The sequence below is a fragment of the Arachis duranensis genome, chromosome 5, assembly GCF_000817695.3.
Source record: "Arachis duranensis cultivar V14167 chromosome 5, aradu.V14167.gnm2.J7QH, whole genome shotgun sequence".
Classification (NCBI taxonomy): domain Eukaryota; kingdom Viridiplantae; phylum Streptophyta; class Magnoliopsida; order Fabales; family Fabaceae; genus Arachis; species Arachis duranensis.
This window is the reverse complement of record NC_029776.3, coordinates 97,439,917-97,460,494: the sequence shown is the minus strand read 5'-3', so window position 1 is coordinate 97,460,494 and position 20,578 is coordinate 97,439,917. Positions and strand designations below refer to the sequence as shown.

Genomic DNA, 20,578 nt, shown 5'->3' with positions numbered 1-20,578 from the left:
TGTAGTTAACTGAATTGTCATCCTACAGCTCTCAACTATCAACTTCACATGAAGTTAACTGAATCTGAATTTTCACCAAATATTATCTTTTTATTTAATTTTATAAAAAGATCTAAATATATTTTTTATGTTGGACAAAAACTATCCATTTAAATTAATCAAATTTTAAAATTCAACGAACTTTAATGTTATAATTTTAAATTTTAAATAATTCAAAAAATAAAACAAAAACAGTTACTCATCAACACTAAAAGAGATTGGTTCAATCTTGTTTATGCTCCCCATAAACCTTAATTTCTCATAATCATTCATAAAAAAAAGACATCTGAAAAAATAAAAAAATTAAAGAAGCGCTTCATCTTCACTTAATTTTCTCACCTCATTACACTCTCAAGGAACATCTCTCTCACTCACAATTTTGAGACTCAAACTTTCTCTTCTCTTTTACTAGAGTCTCGTCTCGTTTACATTCACTGACATCTCGTCATTCGTCTCATCTCGTCGTCGACATTTTTAGGGCTTTTCATGATTTGATTAATCCAAAAACTAAACCTGTTTTTGGGTTAGCAAAAAATATAATTTGGTTAATTAACCAAATTAGTTTTATGTGATAAAATTGGTTATTAGCCGGTTAAAAAATTTTAAAAACGGTTATAAAAATAAAAATCAATTAAAAAAACGATTTTAAAAAAATCGGTTTTTTACATAGAAAAATTTGATTTTTCAAAAAAATAAAAATAAAAATCGGTTTTTAACCGATTTTAACCGGTTAAAAACCAATTTTTACAAAAAATAATCGGTTAACCAATTTAAACACAAGAATTACATAAAATTTAGTTTTGGTTTTAGTTAATCGGTTAAAAATCGGTTTTTAAAATTTGGTTTTGGTTAACCACTTTTCAATAATATGAATATGGTTTTTAAAATTGTTTTATTAAATTAGTTAACCAAAATGTGGTTATAATTTTTTAACCGCTTAACCACAAATTGGTTATTTTATGAACACCCCTAGACATTTCAATGTCTCGCTGTCTTCCCCGGGATCCTTGTCTCAGGCAACAAAAGCAATTTGTCGGGTCGTCGTCGCTCGTCGTTTTCTGATTTCGAGTCTTTGTCGTCGATAATCGTGAGGTCATCGCTTGCTTCATTGCTCGTCATCTTCTAGTTTCTGGTTGAAAGCTAAATGGAAGAGCATGAATAAAATTGAAGTAATCTCCTTTAGTATGGATGAATAACTGAATGTGTTTTAATTTTATTTTTAAATTATTTAAATTTTAAAATTATAAGATTAAAACTAGTTGACTTTTAAAATTTGCTTAATTTAAATAGGTAATTTTGTCCAACATAAAAAAATATTTTAGGTTTTTTTATAAAATTAAATAAAAATATATTTTTTTTGTTTTTACTAAATTATAAGCGGGTGTTTTCATAAAAGTATTGATATAATATATATTTAAAAAAAATTAAATGCTAATGTAGATAATATAATATAATTTACGTGTCATTTTATTATTTATCTATATTTTTATTGTATCAGTATGTATAAATTTATTATTGTACCAAAACAAACACCTTGCTAGTATTATAGACAACGAGGCCGAATTGTTGAAGTAAGCTAGAAATATTCAAATATTTTGATAGGAACAGCTAATAATGTGGCCAAATTAAATGATGAAAATTTTATTTGCCTTAGAAAAGGATTTCCAACTCTTATTATTAAAGGAGAGGTAGTTTCCAAACTAAAACTAGTTCATAATTTCAATTTCATATATATATAATAGATGAAAATCAAAGTAAGCTAGCTTAGGCCTCTTCATTTGCAGACACAGGAATGACCCTAATATAGCTTCCAATGCAGAATCGTGGCCACATCTTTTACCTAAACAAACAAGAAAAATCCATTGGTACGCTGAAACATGCACCTTAATTAAATTAACAACAATGTTACAGAATCAGTATAATTTATTATATAGCTTACACACTTTCTCTTCATTTGCTCCTTAATTAAAAAAAAAAAAGAAAAAAAAAAGAAGGAAAGCAACACTTCATTTATTAATTTATTTATACTTGGTTTATTTGTACCAATGGAGATTGATATATATATAGTGATGGAGAATCTCCATCAATTAGGCTCATAATGAAGAAAATGAACAAGGATGATGATATAATTAATTACATAGTATGTAGAATGATAGGGGAGTGGGAGAGAATACTTAATTAGGGAACCAAGTAGAAGATGAGGTCATAATTGATGATGTTCATACGGAGAAAGAAGAGGAAAGGCCAAACTGAAGGCCCCAGAGCTCAAAAGATCCCTTAACAAAGTCATAGTATCCTCCTTTCAGTGCCAGTGTCTTGTTCACCAATCCATCCCTCACAAATGGGTATGTTAGAAGGTTCCCAAGTGAAACATTCACTGCTTCCTGCATTTTCAATTCAATATTCCTAATTTCAGTCTTACCATCACCTCACACACCCACACAATTTTTATATAAAATTATAAATAGAAATTTCTGTTAATAAAACAAAAGTAGCAAAAAACAATTAGAACTTGTCTTATTTAGTATTTATTAATTATTATAACAATTAATAAATATTATATAAGATAAGTTCTTATTATTGTTTTTTTTTATTTTTCTAATATTACTGCTATATAAATAAGTGACCTCCTTTTTTTAATGCAAAATTTAATTTTCATGCATTATCTGTGTTGTACCAATATAAAACTAACTAATTTTTACATCCAGTATTTAAAATGTTATCTAAATATATGAATTTAATTAGATAATTTTGTAAAATTTTTTATATTATCAATGTATCAAAATTTTTCCGTATGTTATTTTTTTTTTCTTGTAATTCTTTATTGTCTTATACCTTCTCACAGTGAAAACACTGCTCTGCAAAAGGTGCATCACCATGTTGTGCCTTAACCTTAGTCTTGGCGGGTAAGCCAATTTTGACCCACTCCTCAATAAAATCACTGCACAGGTTAAAGAGAAAATATAAATAAAAAAATGATATAGAATGTAAAATTCCTTATGAATCAAAAGTGAACAATAATTTGAATGAAGACTAGTTAGTCCATTTCTGTATACATTCTAATAAAAATGCAAGTTGGCGAGCTAAAATGATTAAAATTGCAACACTGGGTAGTTTATTGTACCAAAAACTGTTAAAATTGAAATATTTTTGCTTTCATGGTTATAATAGATGAGAACATAAAAATAAATTTAGTGTAATGCAAAAAATAACTTACGTGGAATAGGCTCCATCGTATGGGAAAGACAAGAGTCCCTTAATACCACCACAAGCACTGTGTCCAATGACCACAATTTCGGAAACCTTTGTATAAAAATAACTTGGTTATGCTAATTAGATTTGACTCTTCCTATAATAATCATTATTAATCAAATCAATATCATTTCATTACCTTGAGATGCAGAACTGCATACTCAATAGCAGAACCAGCTCCAGCGTATTTTGTCTGGTACAAAGAAGAGTAAACACCATTAAAATTAACCATCCATTTGAGTATAAAATAATGAAAATCAGAAATGTAATTTAAAACGGACCTGGTCATATGGTGGAACAATGTTAGCAACATTTCTGACCACAAAGGCCTCACCGGGCTGGAAATCTAACACATGAGATGGGCACACTCTTGAATCAGAGCAAGCAAACACCATGAACTGCAAAAACCAAAACCGAACCACCACAAAGTTATTAGCGCAATAATTTAAAAAAAGAAACACTGATGTGAAGCACAATTTTTTATATGAAATTGATGAATACAAGAAAGAAAAATACCTTGGGGGCTTGTCCTTTGGCAAGTTCACCATACAAAGCAGGGTTCTTGCTGTGGAACAATAGAGAAAATGAAAAACTTAAGGTATAAGAAATAAAAGAAAAGAATAAAGAAATTAAATGTTTAATGAATTAAGTTACTAACTCATATTTCTCTTTCTTGAAGTGAATGAATCCAGCTTTGATCCTCTCAGAGGCTGCATCAGATGCAGCGATTCCACCGGAAGATGATGTTCCCAATGAAGCTGTTATCTGTTCAACTTTCTCAGCTGCTGTAGCCCTCAGCTCACCCTTCTCCCTGTCACCATTTTTATTTTTTATTTTTTTAATTAATTAATTAATATTCAATCATGATGAAGGTATAATAATACTGTTCTGGAATTTTGCATTGTTCTTAATTATGTATTTGAGATTTAATTTATTACCTCAAGAGTCTCTGAAGTTCTTCAATAGCCTCCTCGTACTCCTTTCCCATCTCTTCTCTCTTCATAAATCACAAATAAAGAAATATGTGTCAACCTTTAAATTAATAATAAAAATAATGAGTTAAATTAAAGAAACTAAAGTGGGTGAAATCCTTAATTTATGAAATTTTAGCCATATTAGGTTAATAGCTTGATGCTAGCTTAGTAGCATTAAATTTGGTTATGTAAATAAATATTGCAAAAATCTAAAAAATATATATTAAAATTGATATGACTTTTTCATAAGTGATGGTGAAAGTATATGAGGGAATTAAAAAATTAGTTTTAGTAAATATTGCAAAACTGATTTATGATGAATAGACCTTTTTCTTTTCTTATGATTAGTTTGGATTTGCTGTATAACCCGCCTTAGAATCCTCCAACAAATAACTAACACACTCTTATAAGTTATAACTATGCTGGCTCCACCATATAAAGGAAAATTTACATTATATAGAATTAAAAATTTTGGTATGAAAAATTGGTTAATTGTGTGGTGTTGATTGGTGATACATACTAGTGTATGAACATGTCCATGCCACACACCTGTCACTCAAACCTAACTAAGCTACCAATGTGGTGTGGTAGGTCTCCAAAGAAAAAATGAAATGCTGATCCCGTGAAAACTCTTAAATTTTAGAAACTTGATGAAATGTTTATTTTTCATTTAGCAACCAAATTAACCTATTATATCTCTTAAGCTCAAAGAGAGATCAAATTTTGTAGTATGCTTAGTATGCCATTTAATAATTTTATATTGAGTATGTTACGTGTATACTAAAATCAATTATTAAAATCAGTTATTAGTATAAAATATATGTTAGAATATATAATATATATTAAAAATAAATTAAATAATACATATATTTATATATAAATACATAACAATTAATTTTAATAGCTAATTTTAATGTACAAATAATATTTTTAAATTTGGTCGTGTCATGCATGCATATGATTTTTAAGGTAGTTAATTATTATTACCAAAGTAAAAAGCTTTTGACAATTAGTAACTAGGATTGGCAACTAATAAAGTCAAGGCGCAAAAACAAATTTGATATTATTTTATAGACATACAATATGGGGAATGACCAAGGAAAAGAATTGATCTTTTTGTTTTATATATATGTATATAAGTAAAAGAATACGTAGTTTTCACTATATATGTGTCATTATATGTGTTATGTTGAAAACTCGAAATTTCTTTTCGTTTCAATTTTTTTTTCCTCCAGATAATATCATATAAATCGTATTTTGTAACATATGTCAACATATGACTAGAGTCTAGATTTCTATAACAATAATAATAAAAATAATAAGTAATGATAAATAATTATACACTTTTAGTGCATCAATGTTGAATGAAGGTTGTCGAAATAGCCCATGACACACTAACACACATTATAAGCCAAAAGTACAAATAGAATTGTGGGTTTTTACTGAAATTTAAAAGAAGAAATAATTTCTTTAATTTCATTGTAAAATAATGATTATTTTTAAAAAATTTGATAATCCAAAAATGTAATTATTTTTTTATAAACCAATTAAGAGAGAGAATTTAAAGTAAGAAACTAATCAACAAAAACACAATTTTCATTTGTTGCATATATATATACCAAGGGCAAAGTTGGGGTGATGATGGGTTGAGCAATAACAGGCCTGTCTTGGATGAGAGGAGGAAAAGAGGAGGAGGAAGACGACGACGAAGGGGTGCCAAGGGCGGCGCAAACGGAAGGGCGCAATGCGGCTCTCCTTACGGAGGTGTTGGCAGCTGGAGAGATGGAAGAGAGACACCAACCGTTAATGGAGGAGGTCGACATTGGTTTGCAATGTTATTACTCAAATTTTGTTTGCTATATAGTATAGTATTGATTGTTGACTAGTACTATTATACTATATGGTCATCAAAGTGGCCTATACGTGATTCCATGCACCCTCCCTTATATTGGTGAAATAAGAGGTAGATAATGAAAGTGAAAGCCAAACAAATGAGAGCTTCAATCCTATCCTTGTAGATGAGGTTTGAATGTTGGAGATTAACTACCAAAGAATGACCATAACCCTATGTCACTTTGGATCACCTTTTTCTTGTCACATATATACATACATAACCCTTCTATTTTTTTTTTCATTTTCCACCACCATATTCATATTAATTAATGAACGTACATATATCTATTCTCTTGTCTACTACTCACACACACATAAAATTAGGAATTTTTTTTAAAAGTTAATTTCCACATATTGTATTATGAGTGGCATTAGAATAATTCATCTTTTTTGAGTGCCTAAGAGGGTGTTATGAATGGACATTGCATTGTGTATATAGATATTATCTATGAGATTTTGCGTACGTTAATTCTTATAAGAATAGAAATTGTGGCAATGAGTCTTCCAATGGATTTAGAAATTAAGTAATCATTAATAGGTGTAGGGTACGTTTTGTCCCATTTTCTTTTTTTTTTCTTAAAATAAAATTTGTGTGTGTCATGACATGCAAGCAATGCCGGTTTGCCACGTAGGTGAAAACTATAACCACGTATACCCCATCTGAAAAGCTAAGGGACAAAACATTTTATTGCAATAATATTATTGCTCTACATATAGATGCATCTCTATTCGCTATTTTTGCCACAACTTAGGAGGATCCGTTACATTCATTTGCACATAAATCCATATAGTATGTTGAAATTATTTAAAAAAAATGGAAGTACATATTTTAATACACTATCTTCCACGTATGCTTTGGAAGCTAGATAGCATAAACAAAAGGTACTCACACAAGAGTGTATTTATCTGAAAATGATATTAAGTCTATCTACAATATATAATAGTGTGAAATAGTGACATATATTCTAGCCAAAGATTAGATCACTCTACAGTCTACATTTTCCTCTTACTAATGCTAGCATCTCCTCTTCTGTGGCATATGTGAACTTCAATATGATTGGTGAGACCATGCAGCTGCTAGGAACATTATTGGAGGTTTAATTTTTCCATTTTTCTTTAAGTTATTTGATAAGATCCACACACTCTCATATCACTTAAACTTTGTGGCTTGGTAGAAAAACCTCCCTTTATGTTAAAAAAAGAAAAGAAAAGAAAAGAAAAAAGTAATAACCTTCAACATCTAGTGCTAAGATTGAAAAAGGAAAGTTATGTGTATGGTCACATGCAGTTTTAACATTCAATAAAAGAAAACAAATTGAAAAATAATTATTCATGTATTTTTAATTTTTTATAACCCTTTCTATATCCATAGGTTGAACCAGTGGTTCACATGTGACGGACCTCATAAGCGATGGACTACAAGGATAAAACCCTATCCTTGAATCTTTCAATTTGTGGTTCTCAACATCAAAGTAGAGTTCTTTAATTAGTTCACCTACAATGGTTGAGCCAGTGGTTCACATGTTCCTTTTTGTGACAATTTTTTTTGGGTTTCAAACGGTATCTTCTAACCCAATAAACTAAGAGTTAATTTTTCATGAATCAAAATTTTATTTAAAAATTTATCATTAGCCAATAAATTATTTTACATACACAAAATAGAATTCAAATACTAAACACTTATTTAAACTAACTTGTAAATTAATCACTCCACTAAATTAAGTTAGCTTTTCTTTTTTTTTTTTTTGTTAACAAAAGGGCTAGAGGCCTAAAACACAGATCAAATGAACTTTTTGGGTCAACAATGACATGAAATGCTTTTATTTTTTAGGTCTGATGAAACTTTTTTTTGTTCACATGAAACTTTACCATTCTAGTGGGCTTACATATCAAATACCTCGACACAAACAAGACCCATATCCACAGCTCACGGCCCATTTTTCCAAGTTACAAACAGTGGAAAGAATCTTTAATCGTGTGTGTGCGAGTGCATAGTATGCGTAAATTTGTGATGTGTATGATTGAGAGTTGTTCATATTTATCTTATAAAATAAATAAAGAAATAAAATATAGTTGTAATGGAGAAATTTTCTTTATAATCAAGATGTGAGCATACAGTTCCCAATAACAGAATCATTACCTAAAGAAAAACAGGTGCTCAAAACGGGGTTATATAGTGATGCCTGTGAATTTGCCTATAAATAACCATGAGAAAGTTCATAAAGAAAAAAAAATTCTAGAGAGATTGAAAGAAGAACATATATATACTTACCCCAAATTCTTCGAGAGAAGCCTATATATAATTTTTCAAACCCAATAGTTGGCTTTAATTTGTGGTAATCATAACTTATGATATTTGTGATAAAAAGATCAAATATAAATTCTCAACATCAATGTTATTTATACCGTTCATTTTCTACATTTTTACTCTACACCTCACTTTTATGACAAAATAATAGAAAAATTTATATTTTTTCCTTTATCATACATAAAAGGAAGGTGCAGAGAATGAATATAGAAAATGAAGGGTAGAAATAACATTACTGATTCTCCTCCAAATTTTTCAACAAATTCCTTTGTGAGAAACTAAGGAAACAGCAGTAATAGTAATGCAGTAGCCGCTAGGAACTTGGAAGCAAAATCCAAAGAAGAGAGAATAAAACTTAGGGTTGGTTTTCTCATGAGCAATAATAATGGCCAATATGATGCTATATATATTACATACAAATTACGACTATGATAGGACTATTTGATTTTGATGTCAACATTCAGTGTACACGATGAAGAAATTATGTCGACATTGTTTTATTGGCATGTCTATGTCACTACTTGAATTAATGAACTGTTTGCGGTTAACAGATCGATAATGCATGCATAGCACATGTTTAGATTAACAATTTAATTTAATTTAAATATGAAGTGTATTATTTTCACATGTTTTTGCAAATTTCCTCAACAAAGGAGAACTCAAGCCGAAGATTTTGGAATTGCATCTATTATGACGTATGTTCGTGTTTTGTCTTGTGAATTAGAGTTTAGGGATATGAGTTTTTTTGTTATGGTATTGGATTATCAATAGTTTAGAATGAATGTAATTTTTTCGTTGGGCAGATCCGAAGTCTGCAGAATCACAACAAGATACTAAAATTGCAAGAATTAGGAGAAAAATTACAAGTTTGAAAGCAAGATTGAGGGATATTGAATGAAAACTTAAGGTTGTTGGAGATCGACTGTGGGGAGTTTTTCCTGCTGGGATGAGGACGGGGAGCAAAATTCTCCTCACGTCATTCTTTATATTCGTGGCGTTCCTTTCCACAACTCTATTGTCGTCTCTATTCTCCTCTCTGCTGTCGCGTCCCGCACCTCGTCCACTGCTCTGTGCTCTGGCTCACCGTGGTGTCTCCCGCTGCATCATTTTGAAAGAAGTCAGCCTCTTGTCGTTTAGACTTTTTTATATAAAATTTTGCTGCTTTTGTATAGGATGGATACTTTCAGCTATATTCCTATGGAAATTAATAATTAGTCAGACAAAGAGATGGGGAATGGAGCCCTGTAGAAAATGAGAGTGGGAAGCAATACTCCCCCATGGCGGGAACGGGACAGGGACGGCGAGCAAATCTAAGGGCAAGGATGGGAGTAGGGAGGCATTCTAGTTTAGTGAATTTAGGGTTTTAGGTTTGAATGGTTGAAAGTGTTTTATGTTTTCTGATTATTAAATTGTTGAATGTGTCTGATTATTGACTCTAGTTTAGTGGATTTAGGGATGTAGGTTTGAATGACTGAAAGTGTTTCATGTTTCCTTATTAGTGAATTGTTGAAAGTGTCTGTTGTTCATTGATTGTTGACATTTGGTGCTATTTAAGTTAATTGTTAATAGAAAGAGTTTGTGCACATTCCAGTTATAGATGAACTTTTGTAAAATTTCTATAAAAATCTCTATATATTATGGTTATTTGCTTCTGAAGTTTTAATTTATATTCCCAATTGGTTTATTTGTGGATTGTTGATATGTTCCACTGAACAACAACGCATGTACTCAAGAGATGACCAACATTATCAAGCTGATATACGGCCATCTCTGGCCCAACTACAAGAAGATCCCCTCTAAGACCAGAGAGCGATGATTTCAAAAATGGGCGGTAATTAATTTTTTTTAGTTTGTAATTTTTTAAGCGAGTTTATATCTTATATTTTGATTAACTAATTTTAAAGTTTATTTGTACAGCTACATTTTATATGGGACACCTCTCACGATGCCTTCATTAGGAAGATCTACGATAATGATGGCTAGATACCGGTTTAGAAATTCATAAGTTAAAACTCAAGTTTTGTCGTAGATATAATCCTAAACTGTCAAATAACCCTATCAAAGTTTAAAAGATGTCACAAGTTACAAATCAAATAAACGAACATTTCAAATCTTGGGTCGTTCTCCCATAAAATTACAATCGGGTGTAAAAGTATTCACTATGAAAAATGGGGTTTTGTAGCAATAAACGGAAATTTAAATTACACGAAATTAAAAGAAGCAAAGAAATATCTAAACGACAAAAGAAATTAAATTAAAAGTAATAAATCAATTAACTAGTAAAAGAATGGAAATTCAAATGCTAAAAAAATCTTGACAAGGGTTGAGAGTCAAGGATCACTATTCTTATCATTGACCACAAACATGATGATTATGAAGAGTTAATCTCACTTTGTCAACTCCTAAACATCAGGAAAAAGTCAAATAGGCATAATTGATCTTAATCAACAAATCATAACCAACTCACTAATTAGACTTAGTGAATGGATAGCGTTAGTGGAAACAAAATCAACTAACAATCATAAATCACCAATCAATATCAGGCATCAATGACTCAAGGTCACTTAAGTCCTCAATCCCAAGTCGAAAAGAAAAATCTACTCTATAATTAAAGACGACATTTCATCAAACACTTAAAAGGCATATAAATAAAGCATCATAAATTGCATGAATTAATGAAATCTACAACTAACCAAAATAAGAATGTAATAGTATCAACTCACTTAAGCATCATGAAAACATCAAATTGCATTAAAAAAAATAGAATTCAACAATTATTTATAAACTAAAAAGTAACAAAATAGAGAAATTAACAAGAGAAATTAGGCAAATTAAGATAGTAGAATAAAAAAATTTAAAGAAAACTACACTAGAATAATATTAAAACCCAAAACTAGAGAGAAATTAAACTAAGAAACCCTAACAACTTTAAAATTCTAGAGAGAGCTTCTCTCTCAAGAATCACCTAAACCATAATAAAACCCAAAATTATGACTACTTTTTTGATCCCCTTGAATTCTTGCTTCAAATGCTTTAGAAATGAGTTGGATTGAACCCAAAATGGATCAGAAATTGCGAGCCATGTGTTCTTTTAAGTGAGTCACGCACTGCAAGTCGTGTGTACGCATACGCACAATCTGGCAAATTTCCAAAACTCATATTCTTCATAAATTCTCTACTTTTACACGCTTTCTCTCCACCTTTTCCAAGTCATTCTTACCTTCTAAATCTGAAATCACTCAACAAATACATCAAAGCATCGAATGGGATAGAGGTGAATTGAATTTTGACAATTTAATGGTCTAAAAAGCATATTTTTAACAATAAATCATAATTAGAAAAATTTCTTAAAAGCATGCATTTTTCATAAATAAGTGTAAGATAAGTTGATAAAATTCACTCTTTTCAACCCAAAAAAATCATTATAAAATATGAATTTATTATACGGCCATCAAATGAGTCGGCGGCAGCAGTAGATGCTAAAGAATGTTCATGAAGGGCAAGACTATCTGATAACCTTGCTCTGACTGGAAATAAAGAAGGCACTGTTAGTTCACTGGAAGACCGATGAGGGGTTCGGGCATTAGCGTCTCACTAACAGGGCTAATAAGGCATCAGCCAGATTGTTTAAGTATACCGGCGGCTTAGCAACCTTCATCAAGACTAAGGCACACTGGTACATAGTATCCTTAATTTTGTTATTAACTTAGTTATATTCTTTTACATATCATTACTAGGCATCCTAAACATATGCAATATGTGTAGTTGAAGTCATTGGATTACGATGCGATATTGGCGAAGACGTTCAAGTACACCCAACGTTGAAGGAGAACAAAGCGATATTTAATGATCAGCGGTCTCAGAATCATTATGTGAGTAAAGATACATCTGATTTTCTGATATAAAATTAGAGATTAACTATATAGCTGTCGTACTAATCACAATAACATGTGTTATACAGGAGTCTTACATGTAGAGACTAAAGGTCGTGACTCAGCAATCTCAATAAAGTGGGGAGGACGCCACCGATGAATCTGCAATTTTAATCATTGATCCCGATGCGGTTTGAACGCCGTATAAGAACCATATATAGGGGCTGGAGTCATTCTTCACCAGAAGCCTTCGAATCTCCACGTTTAGACCATTATCTGTCCTTCTCTAAGAATGCTTTTTATGTTTAGAAAAGTATTAGAAAGACACATCAAATTCAAAAAGAGGATTTTTTTTTTGTGCATTAGCTCTCTTAATCATTTTTTTCAATTTGATTCTTGGTAAAAAAAAATGGGCTGTAACAAATAGCTGTCCTACGTCCACATTTCAAATACTGACCTTACTATTGATGATCTTTAAAGAGATGGTTGCTAAAATTTGCATGAGATATACACCATTATACTAACCCTGCTAATTTGTCTTTAAATATTTTTTTATTATCCTAATGTGAAATCTGGGGACATATTGAGTTGGGGATAGGATGTATCAACTTCAAAAATTTTCTCTTCTAGTAGTGGTTACTTATGATTTTACAAGCATAAATATAGTTGGAAGGAGATTAATAATTGACTTTGACTTTAGAGGACTCATATATCTGGGAAATTTAAATTTTTTATTTAACTTGTATCTTTAATGGTCTTTCCACCTCTGTTTTTAGACATTATTGTGGGCTTTCTATTTTTGACTTGTGCCCACGTTATTCTCTAGCTCCGAAAATCGTCCTTCATTGTTTACGTGATTGTCCAAAAATTAATACAATTTGACAGAATTTACAGCTTAATAATATTCATTGCCCATTTTTAAAATAGTGAATAATTGAAAGTAAGAATATGAATACTACTCTTTTTTTCTTTGGTCTTTGGTGAATTTAGAGAGACCAGAATAATGATATTTTTAATCTTACAAATTCTTAGCCTTTCAGTAAAGTGCTAACTTTAATCTTAGCTTCTAATAAGAAATTAAACTCTTTGTTCACAAAATTTAATGTTGTTCGTTTAGCTTGTCCGATTTTATTTTGGTCTCTTTCTTCTTGAGAGTTGTTCAAAATTAATAGTGATACTAGTATCTATGACAATTCTACTGATTTTGATAGTGTAATTAGAAAATCGGATGGTGCTGACACTATAGTTGTCTTGGAGTAATACTACTAAAAACGGTGTTTTGTTGTGAACTTTTTATTATTTGAAGAGATTTATTTTTGGTTTGGAAGATAGAGCACAAGTAGATTTTTTTATAAGATAGATTGTTTAAAAGTTTTTTTTATAGTTCAGAACGTTTCACCAACGTTCAAAATGCGGATCATGTCTTAGTTTCTAAATTTTATAAGAGATAATGTAAGATAGTTTAGAGATCGGCCAACTATGTTGTAGATGCTATGGCAAAATTTGAATTAGTGAACAAAATATCTCACACGAAGTTGTTGGAATCTTAGGATGAATTTCGTACCCTGCTTAATAAGGACTTAATTGCTGTCTTTTAGGCGACTTTTCTCTCCGTTTGTTTTTTTTCATGTCTAATCACAAAAAAAAAAATTATTAGTACTCACTACTCACGTAAATTTTTTGGTGGAAACTCACTTGCAGTCGATTGCAGGTGAAGTTGCTTCTGGATCGTTGACACGTTTTTGTATGGTTTAAAAAAAACCGATTTATTTTATACAAATGATTCATTTTAAAAAATCGGTTTGAATAGATCAAATAACTACTTTTAAAATAATTTAAATTCTTTCTACGTGTTATTCCTAAATTCCTAACAGATGAATTTGATATGTTCTTTTTTTTCATTCATATTGACCAATTTTTCTTTAAATTTATTTGAAACTTTTTTTATTTAATTTTTGTCAAATATATGTATACAAATTGTTTGAAAAAGTAAAGTTTAGTATTTTGAAAAAGAAACAAAATTTACGGTTTTTTTTTATAGGAATGGCATAAATGATATCATCTGACCTTTTTTTTGTGTCTCTGTTTCTATTTTCTTGATGAGTTTTGTTTTATTTCCCATAACTTACATTTTCAGTTGCTTTTAAATTAAGCTGTAAACAGATTTTAAAGTAAGCTGTGAAAATATGTTCAATTGCAATTTTATCGTTAAATTAAATTTTATGGTAATCAATCAATTAACTTTTATTTTACTAATAAACTATTTTCATGCAAATTATTGTTGATTTTTCAATATTATTCTATAAATAAATTATTTTTTTAAGATAATAAGACTATAATTTACTTTGTCTAGAAATTATGATTTCACTGTCATGCACGTTTTTGTGTTTTTACTTATCAACTAGAATTTATTTTTTAATGAAATTAGAATTTATTTTCAATAAAACAAAAGTATCTAATCAAAATATTAATTTGGTCTCCTTAAATAATTGAACATAATATTATTAATTTTGTCTACAACAAAAAATTTTAATAATTTTTTTCAAAATAAAATTGATTCAAAAATAGAGAAAAAAAGAACTAACTAATGAAAATATTTATTTTGACATTGCCATCAAGAATAGGATAGCCATAGAAAAAATTCAACCAAATAAAAAGGACCTAACTCATACCATTAAACTACCATCATATCATCACAATAAACTATAACATCACCAACTAAAGAGACATATAACAAATATGAAAGAGATCATGCCAAAATTTCAACAATGCTCATGCTATCAACTAGTCTACGTTATACCATAATTACATTTTTGTCATCCATCACATGAAATTGCCATGAATTATCTTGGTATTTATGATCCTGAACATCAAAATAGTGTGATGACATAAATATGTACGTATTTATTAAATAATTTTCATCATTCACAGAGGAATGAATAAAAACATAAATTAAGAAATACATTTAAAATAATAAATTTGATTAAGAAATATAAATAAAGGAACATACCTAATTGAAAGTTTCATATTAGTTCTGAAAAGGAGATTGAAAGAGAACGAATTTTACATGCGAAACGAAGAAGAAGGGAATAAAAATAACTGCTTGGTCCAATTTAAACCGATTTTTTTAAATAAACCATTTATATAAAATAAATCGATTTTTTTAAACCATATAGTAACACGTCTCAGCCATCCAAAAGCAACTTCACCTGCAGTCGACTACAGGTGAGTTTCTACCAAATTTTTTATCGCAAATTTTTATTACTTTTTAAACTATTTTTGTCCTTATTATTTAAATTTTTTAAATTTCTCATTAATGACCATCAAAATAAACAAGAGAGATAAAATTTTGTACACTTAATTTCTGTAAATTTACTGATAAATCAGGTCATGTCCAAACTTTTTCAAATAATTGGGATAATAATGTTTAATAATATTAATCCCATTATAAAAAAAGGGAAAAAAATGGAAGAACACTCAAAATGGAGGGAAGGTCCTTCCCATGCCGTTGAGAGTAGCACAGAACCCAACCAAGTCTTGCCTGTACGGCAAATATGACCTCCTCTTATCCACTCTCCTCATCTCTCTGTTCCTCACATACAACGCCTCATGTGCCGACACTGCCGCCGGCGACCTTTTTCCGGCGAATCCGCCGCCGCCGCTTCCACCGCTGCACTCCTCTTTCGATTTCACATTGGCTCCTTTCTTCTCTACTTTCTTCTTCTTTTCTTTCTTCTCCTTTTGCTCCTTCTTGGACGAACCAAACCCTGACGAAGAGAATGACGGCGATGCCGACGGCGTCAAGAAAACCAAGGTGTTCTTTCCGTCGCTTTTGCTCCGCCGGAGAAAATCTAGAATCTTCCACCTCTTCGCCGGCGACGGCGACGACGAAGACGATCCTGTCGAATTGCTCTTCTTGCATCTGCTCGGCGATGCCTGTACCGGATTCGGAGTCCACACGCAGTACGTTCCCGGTGGAATTCCGTCCAGATCGTCGTCCACCTCCGACGAAGACGACGACGACGGAGGATCGCGGCTGCTCCGGCGATTCTCCGCCTCTTCGCCTATCAACAACTCCTCCATCGAAAATCGAATATCCTCCGCGCCAGAATTCCTATCACCTTCGCCGTCTTCATCGCCGTTAGCTCCTCCGCCGCATTCCGGCGGAGTTCCAGCGAGATCTTGGTTGAAGACTGGGAAAACAGGACCGTTGAAGCGATCAAAGAAAACGCCTTCAGCGGCCTTTCGAAACGCTATGAACTCGAAATCGGTGTCGTCGTTTTGGAGATCGGTGTCGTTTTGAGGAGGAGAGTAGTGCTCTCGTGTAACTTGATCAGCGATGTGTGCGAGTTTGTGAGAAGAGTAAGTGCTGAAGCTTGGGCACACAAGAGAGTACTCCTCGATCTCTTCTTCTTGTTTCCGCATTTCTATAAATTCCTCAGTTTCTCTCGGTTTTTCTCTTAAATTTTAATACAAGATAAAAGAGAATTAATTGTGTTCCTTTTCGCTGTGGGGTTTTCTAAGGAATGAGGAATGAGTTGGTGCATATTTATATTGGAGGAAGACGAAGATCAAGAGGAACGTCAGATAGAAGGTAAAGACTAAAGATTACAGCACTAAAATATTGTAGCTACTACAATGGATGCGCTCCTGTTTAAGAAATCATTGTTTTTTTTTAAATATCTCATCTCATAATTATTAAAACAAAATTTTTTTAAATGAATCTTTTTAATTTTTTTTAATAATTGAGGAGGTAAAATATGATCTCTTTCTATTAATTTTATAAGTGGGATCAAAAATAAATATGAGAGAGAATAATAAAGGGTTAAAGATTATATTTTATATTTTCAAATTTTTTGACAATTTAAAAGATCTATTCTCCAATAGATGCACTCGTGTTTAAGAAATCATTATTATATAATTATATAATGATTGATTTAGTATTAATTTTTGGTGTGTAAATAATATTTTTTTTAATATTTATTCTAATATATTAATATGTCATAAATATCAAATTTCATTACTCTTTTTATTATTCTCACAAAAATATTTTAATTTATAAAAAATGCTATATATACAAAATAATTAACTTTTTTTTTTAAGATAAAAAAACTCAAATCCGTGACTTCTAAATGAATATGAAAAAATTATACCGTTTGAACTATACCTCAATAGCATAATTAACTATTATATATTGTTAAAATTATTTTTAATATATATTTTATATAAGTGTTATTGATTTTTCGCGTAAAATGTATTCTGATAATAATTACACATTATGTTACAGGCAATCTCTATGTACATTAATTACATTAGATACACTAATAAATTGATGCACTTTGATGCCAAGTTATTTGAGTTTTTTAAAAAAAACATTCATATTTAATATGAGAGAAAAGAAAAACAACTTTTATAAATAAAAAAAATATTTATAATAATCGTGATGTAAAAAAAAGTTTGAAACTTTAGCTTTACATATGGTTTCAACAAGACAATTAATTTGAACGTAGCTTCTATAATAGTCAGTTTGCTACTTTGCTATGTGATTAAGACTTGAGAGAGGGACTTGTTTGAACCCAAGATGTACTGTACCAAAATTAACTGAATACAAAGTTCAAAGAAAATATAGCTATATTATAAACATAAATTGGGTTTAACTAACAACCAATAAACCATCAACCATTGTTAGCAAAACCGTATAAATAATATATGTACGGGTTAGAATAATAAATGTCACTTTGTTTTAACATTTTCTGATGTGAACATAATTCCAAACCGTACCAGAGAGGGAGCTAATAGCAATCATCTGGAATTTTCCAACTTTGTTAGTATTGATTCCACTTAAAGTGCATGATTACGAAAATTACGTTTTACAATATGTGTTTGCGTGCGCGTGTGGTGATTTAGGGACAGGTAAGGTGTGTGAAATAAATGACACCACTATTTTGGGGGCCAAATGGAGGTCCCAATCAATAGCGGTGGGATATTAAATTAGGTGTCCTCTTACATTACATACGTGTGTCACACACAAATGCAAAACTACTAGCAGTAGCAAATTGCATAGCATATGGATCATAGATGGTTATGCCGTTTCTAGGTTATTATTATTATTTGGCCACTACAAGACATTAGAGGTTGTTCGATCCATGGGGTACCTTTAAATATACTGCACTAGATTTTTATTTTTTTTTATGTTGTTAACAAGTATTTTTTAAAAATATTGAAGGTAAATTGTCTGAATATAAAATGTAAGTTTAATGTAATTTATTAAAGTTTTATGTGTCTTAAAATTGAAAACAACATCTTTTACTAAATCCTTACTTCTCCTCCTGTATGATATCGTTATTAATTTATTGTCCGTTCTTGAATGTTTACGTGGATTAATTAAGAAAATATTAGAATAATATATTGTGCATGCCTTCAAATAATTTATTAATAATTTTCTGTCTGTTATATTTTAATAATTAATAAATAGCCCATTTCCTGGCATATACATATACTAGATTATCACGCAATAATGCTTCATTGTATTACATTACGCTTAACCTTCTTAAATAAAAAAATATATTTTTTGTCCTCTTCCATTCTCTGGAGTTGAGGGATTTCCGGAATTTTTATTATTTTTAATTATCAATAGGCTTCATCAAATTTTGTTCATTTATAGCCATGTTGTGCAACAATATTAAAGCTCAAACCAGATATGCTTCATTATATTGTTTATTGACTCTATACAATTTTAAAATTTGAGCTCAAGCTTCTTGTTGTCCGATTCTAACATGGTCTATTCCCTCACAAGTCACAATCATACTTTCTCAATTCATAATTTATAGGTTACCATAAAATAAGACATAATTATAACAGTATATTGTTCTAAAAATACTGCATATATATTAAATTGATAAGCCTTTTTTTTGTTTATATTGTGCCGGGTTTGATCTGTTTAATTAAGAAGGCAACTAAAAATATCTAAACCCCAAACCCATTAAACAAACCCAATAATTAAATGTTGCCAAACACAATCCACCCCACACCATTTCCAGCCCTAACTCTTCTGGAAGATGGTTGTTATGATTCTCCACATCCCGCTAATAATTTCCACCCTTTCATGCCACATTAATGTTAATTCCCCATTCTTGTTCTCAAGTGGCGGCAACTTCTTTTTCTGCCAATACTGGCGTCACATCTATGTACTATATTAGGTGCATCATATTATTAACGTTTTTTTATTTATAGTTTATTTCTCTATTTAAAAAACATGTAAAACATATATATAAATGTATAAACATACGTAATAATTGATTTAATTTCTAGAGTTTATAAGGTATTTTTATCTCAATTGCGTAATATATAAACATACGTAATTAGCTATATATATACTTATAGTATAGTTAACATTAATATATTGTGAATACCAACTTGAAGACTAATTTGAAAGTTAGCAGCCACGTGACTTCTAGAAAATTTGCTTCAATAATCCTCGTAAAGAAAGAAAGTAATAATTGTTTTGAACTTTTGATATAATAATCGATCATACCAAAAATTTAAATTGAATCCTAGCATATTTATTTAGGTGAATTTTTTGGTGACTAAGATAATAATATTTAAAAGTGACTAAAGATTGACTTACAAAATAAAAAATTGACATGTAAAATAACTGATTACAATAAAAATCATTTTAGGAGTACGTTGTTATGAATTACATTAAAAATAGAAAAGCTAAGTTATAAAGAATAAAAAAAATATACCGAAGAAAGAAAAAGAGTTTAAAAAAACTGTGAAGTTAATAAAAATGAGATTTTTTATTTAAATAAATATTTTATTTATTAAAATAAATAATTATAAAAATTATTATAAAAATATGTCTCTCAATTTTATCTTGTTATATTATAAATCAGATAATTATGAATATATTTTGTTTATATTATAAACGAGATATATAAAATTTGAAAAGGTATATTTATCTTGTTTATAGTGTAAACAAGATACATTCATAATTATTTCGTTTATAATGTAAACGAGATATATATATATTTGTAAAATAAAATTAGAATTTTTAAAAATAATAAAAAATATTAATAATTTAAATTAGACAAAACTTTTAAAAATAGAACGTTTCAACTAATAAAAAAATAGGTAGTTTCAAATAATAGGGACAGTTTCAAAATAACAAATAACATATGTGGATTGGTTTCTAAGAAAATAATGTGTTGATTTTAAATAGACAGTTTCAAATTATGTGT

At 30.0% G+C, this 20,578-nt stretch overlaps 2 protein-coding genes across 3 annotated transcripts; both read right to left on the bottom strand.

Annotated features, from left to right (window-relative positions):
• Positions 1-1,656: 1,656 nt before the first annotated feature.
• Positions 1,657-6,193, bottom strand: LOC107490773 (carbonic anhydrase, chloroplastic). Of its 2 annotated transcripts, none has more exons than XM_016111575.3 (10): positions 5,885-6,193; positions 4,230-4,288; positions 3,950-4,102; positions 3,808-3,856; positions 3,573-3,689; positions 3,431-3,484; positions 3,257-3,342; positions 2,875-2,980; positions 2,265-2,423; positions 1,657-1,879 (listed from the first exon to the last, which is right to left on the bottom strand). In XM_016111575.3, the coding sequence occupies exons 1-10, from the start codon at positions 6,086-6,088 to the stop codon at positions 1,838-1,840; spliced, it is 1,029 nt and encodes a 342-aa protein (XP_015967061.1). In that variant the 5' UTR covers positions 6,089-6,193; the 3' UTR covers positions 1,657-1,837. The 2 variants fall into 2 exon arrangements, with proteins under 2 accessions (XP_015967061.1, XP_015967062.1); XM_016111576.3 differs by having other exon boundaries at positions 2,214-2,423; positions 5,885-6,192.
• A 9,481-nt stretch (positions 6,194-15,674) lies between these two features.
• LOC107490757 (uncharacterized) lies at positions 15,675-16,972 on the bottom strand. The gene has a single exon (XM_016111560.3). The coding sequence runs from the start codon at positions 16,761-16,763 to the stop codon at positions 15,816-15,818; it is 948 nt and encodes a 315-aa protein (XP_015967046.1). The 5' UTR covers positions 16,764-16,972; the 3' UTR covers positions 15,675-15,815.
• Positions 16,973-20,578: the final 3,606 nt, after the last annotated feature.

What these genes read in the sequence shown, in the direction of transcription:
- LOC107490773 (XM_016111575.3), bottom strand. Translation starts at nt 6,088, where the DNA reads ATGTCGACCTCCTCCATTAACGGTTGGTGTCTCTCTTCCATCTCTCCA. An exon ending in GAACTTCAGAGACTCTTGAG is followed by an intron (nt 4,103 to 4,229) that starts GTAATAAATTAA and finishes AAATGGTGACAG; the next exon opens with GGAGAAGGGTGAGCTGAGGG. An exon ending in TACGATGGAGCCTATTCCAC is followed by an intron (nt 2,981 to 3,256) that starts GTAAGTTATTTT and finishes TAACCTGTGCAG; the next exon opens with TGATTTTATTGAGGAGTGGG.
- LOC107490757 (XM_016111560.3), bottom strand. Translation starts at nt 16,763, where the DNA reads ATGCGGAAACAAGAAGAAGAGATCGAGGAGTACTCTCTTGTGTGCCCA.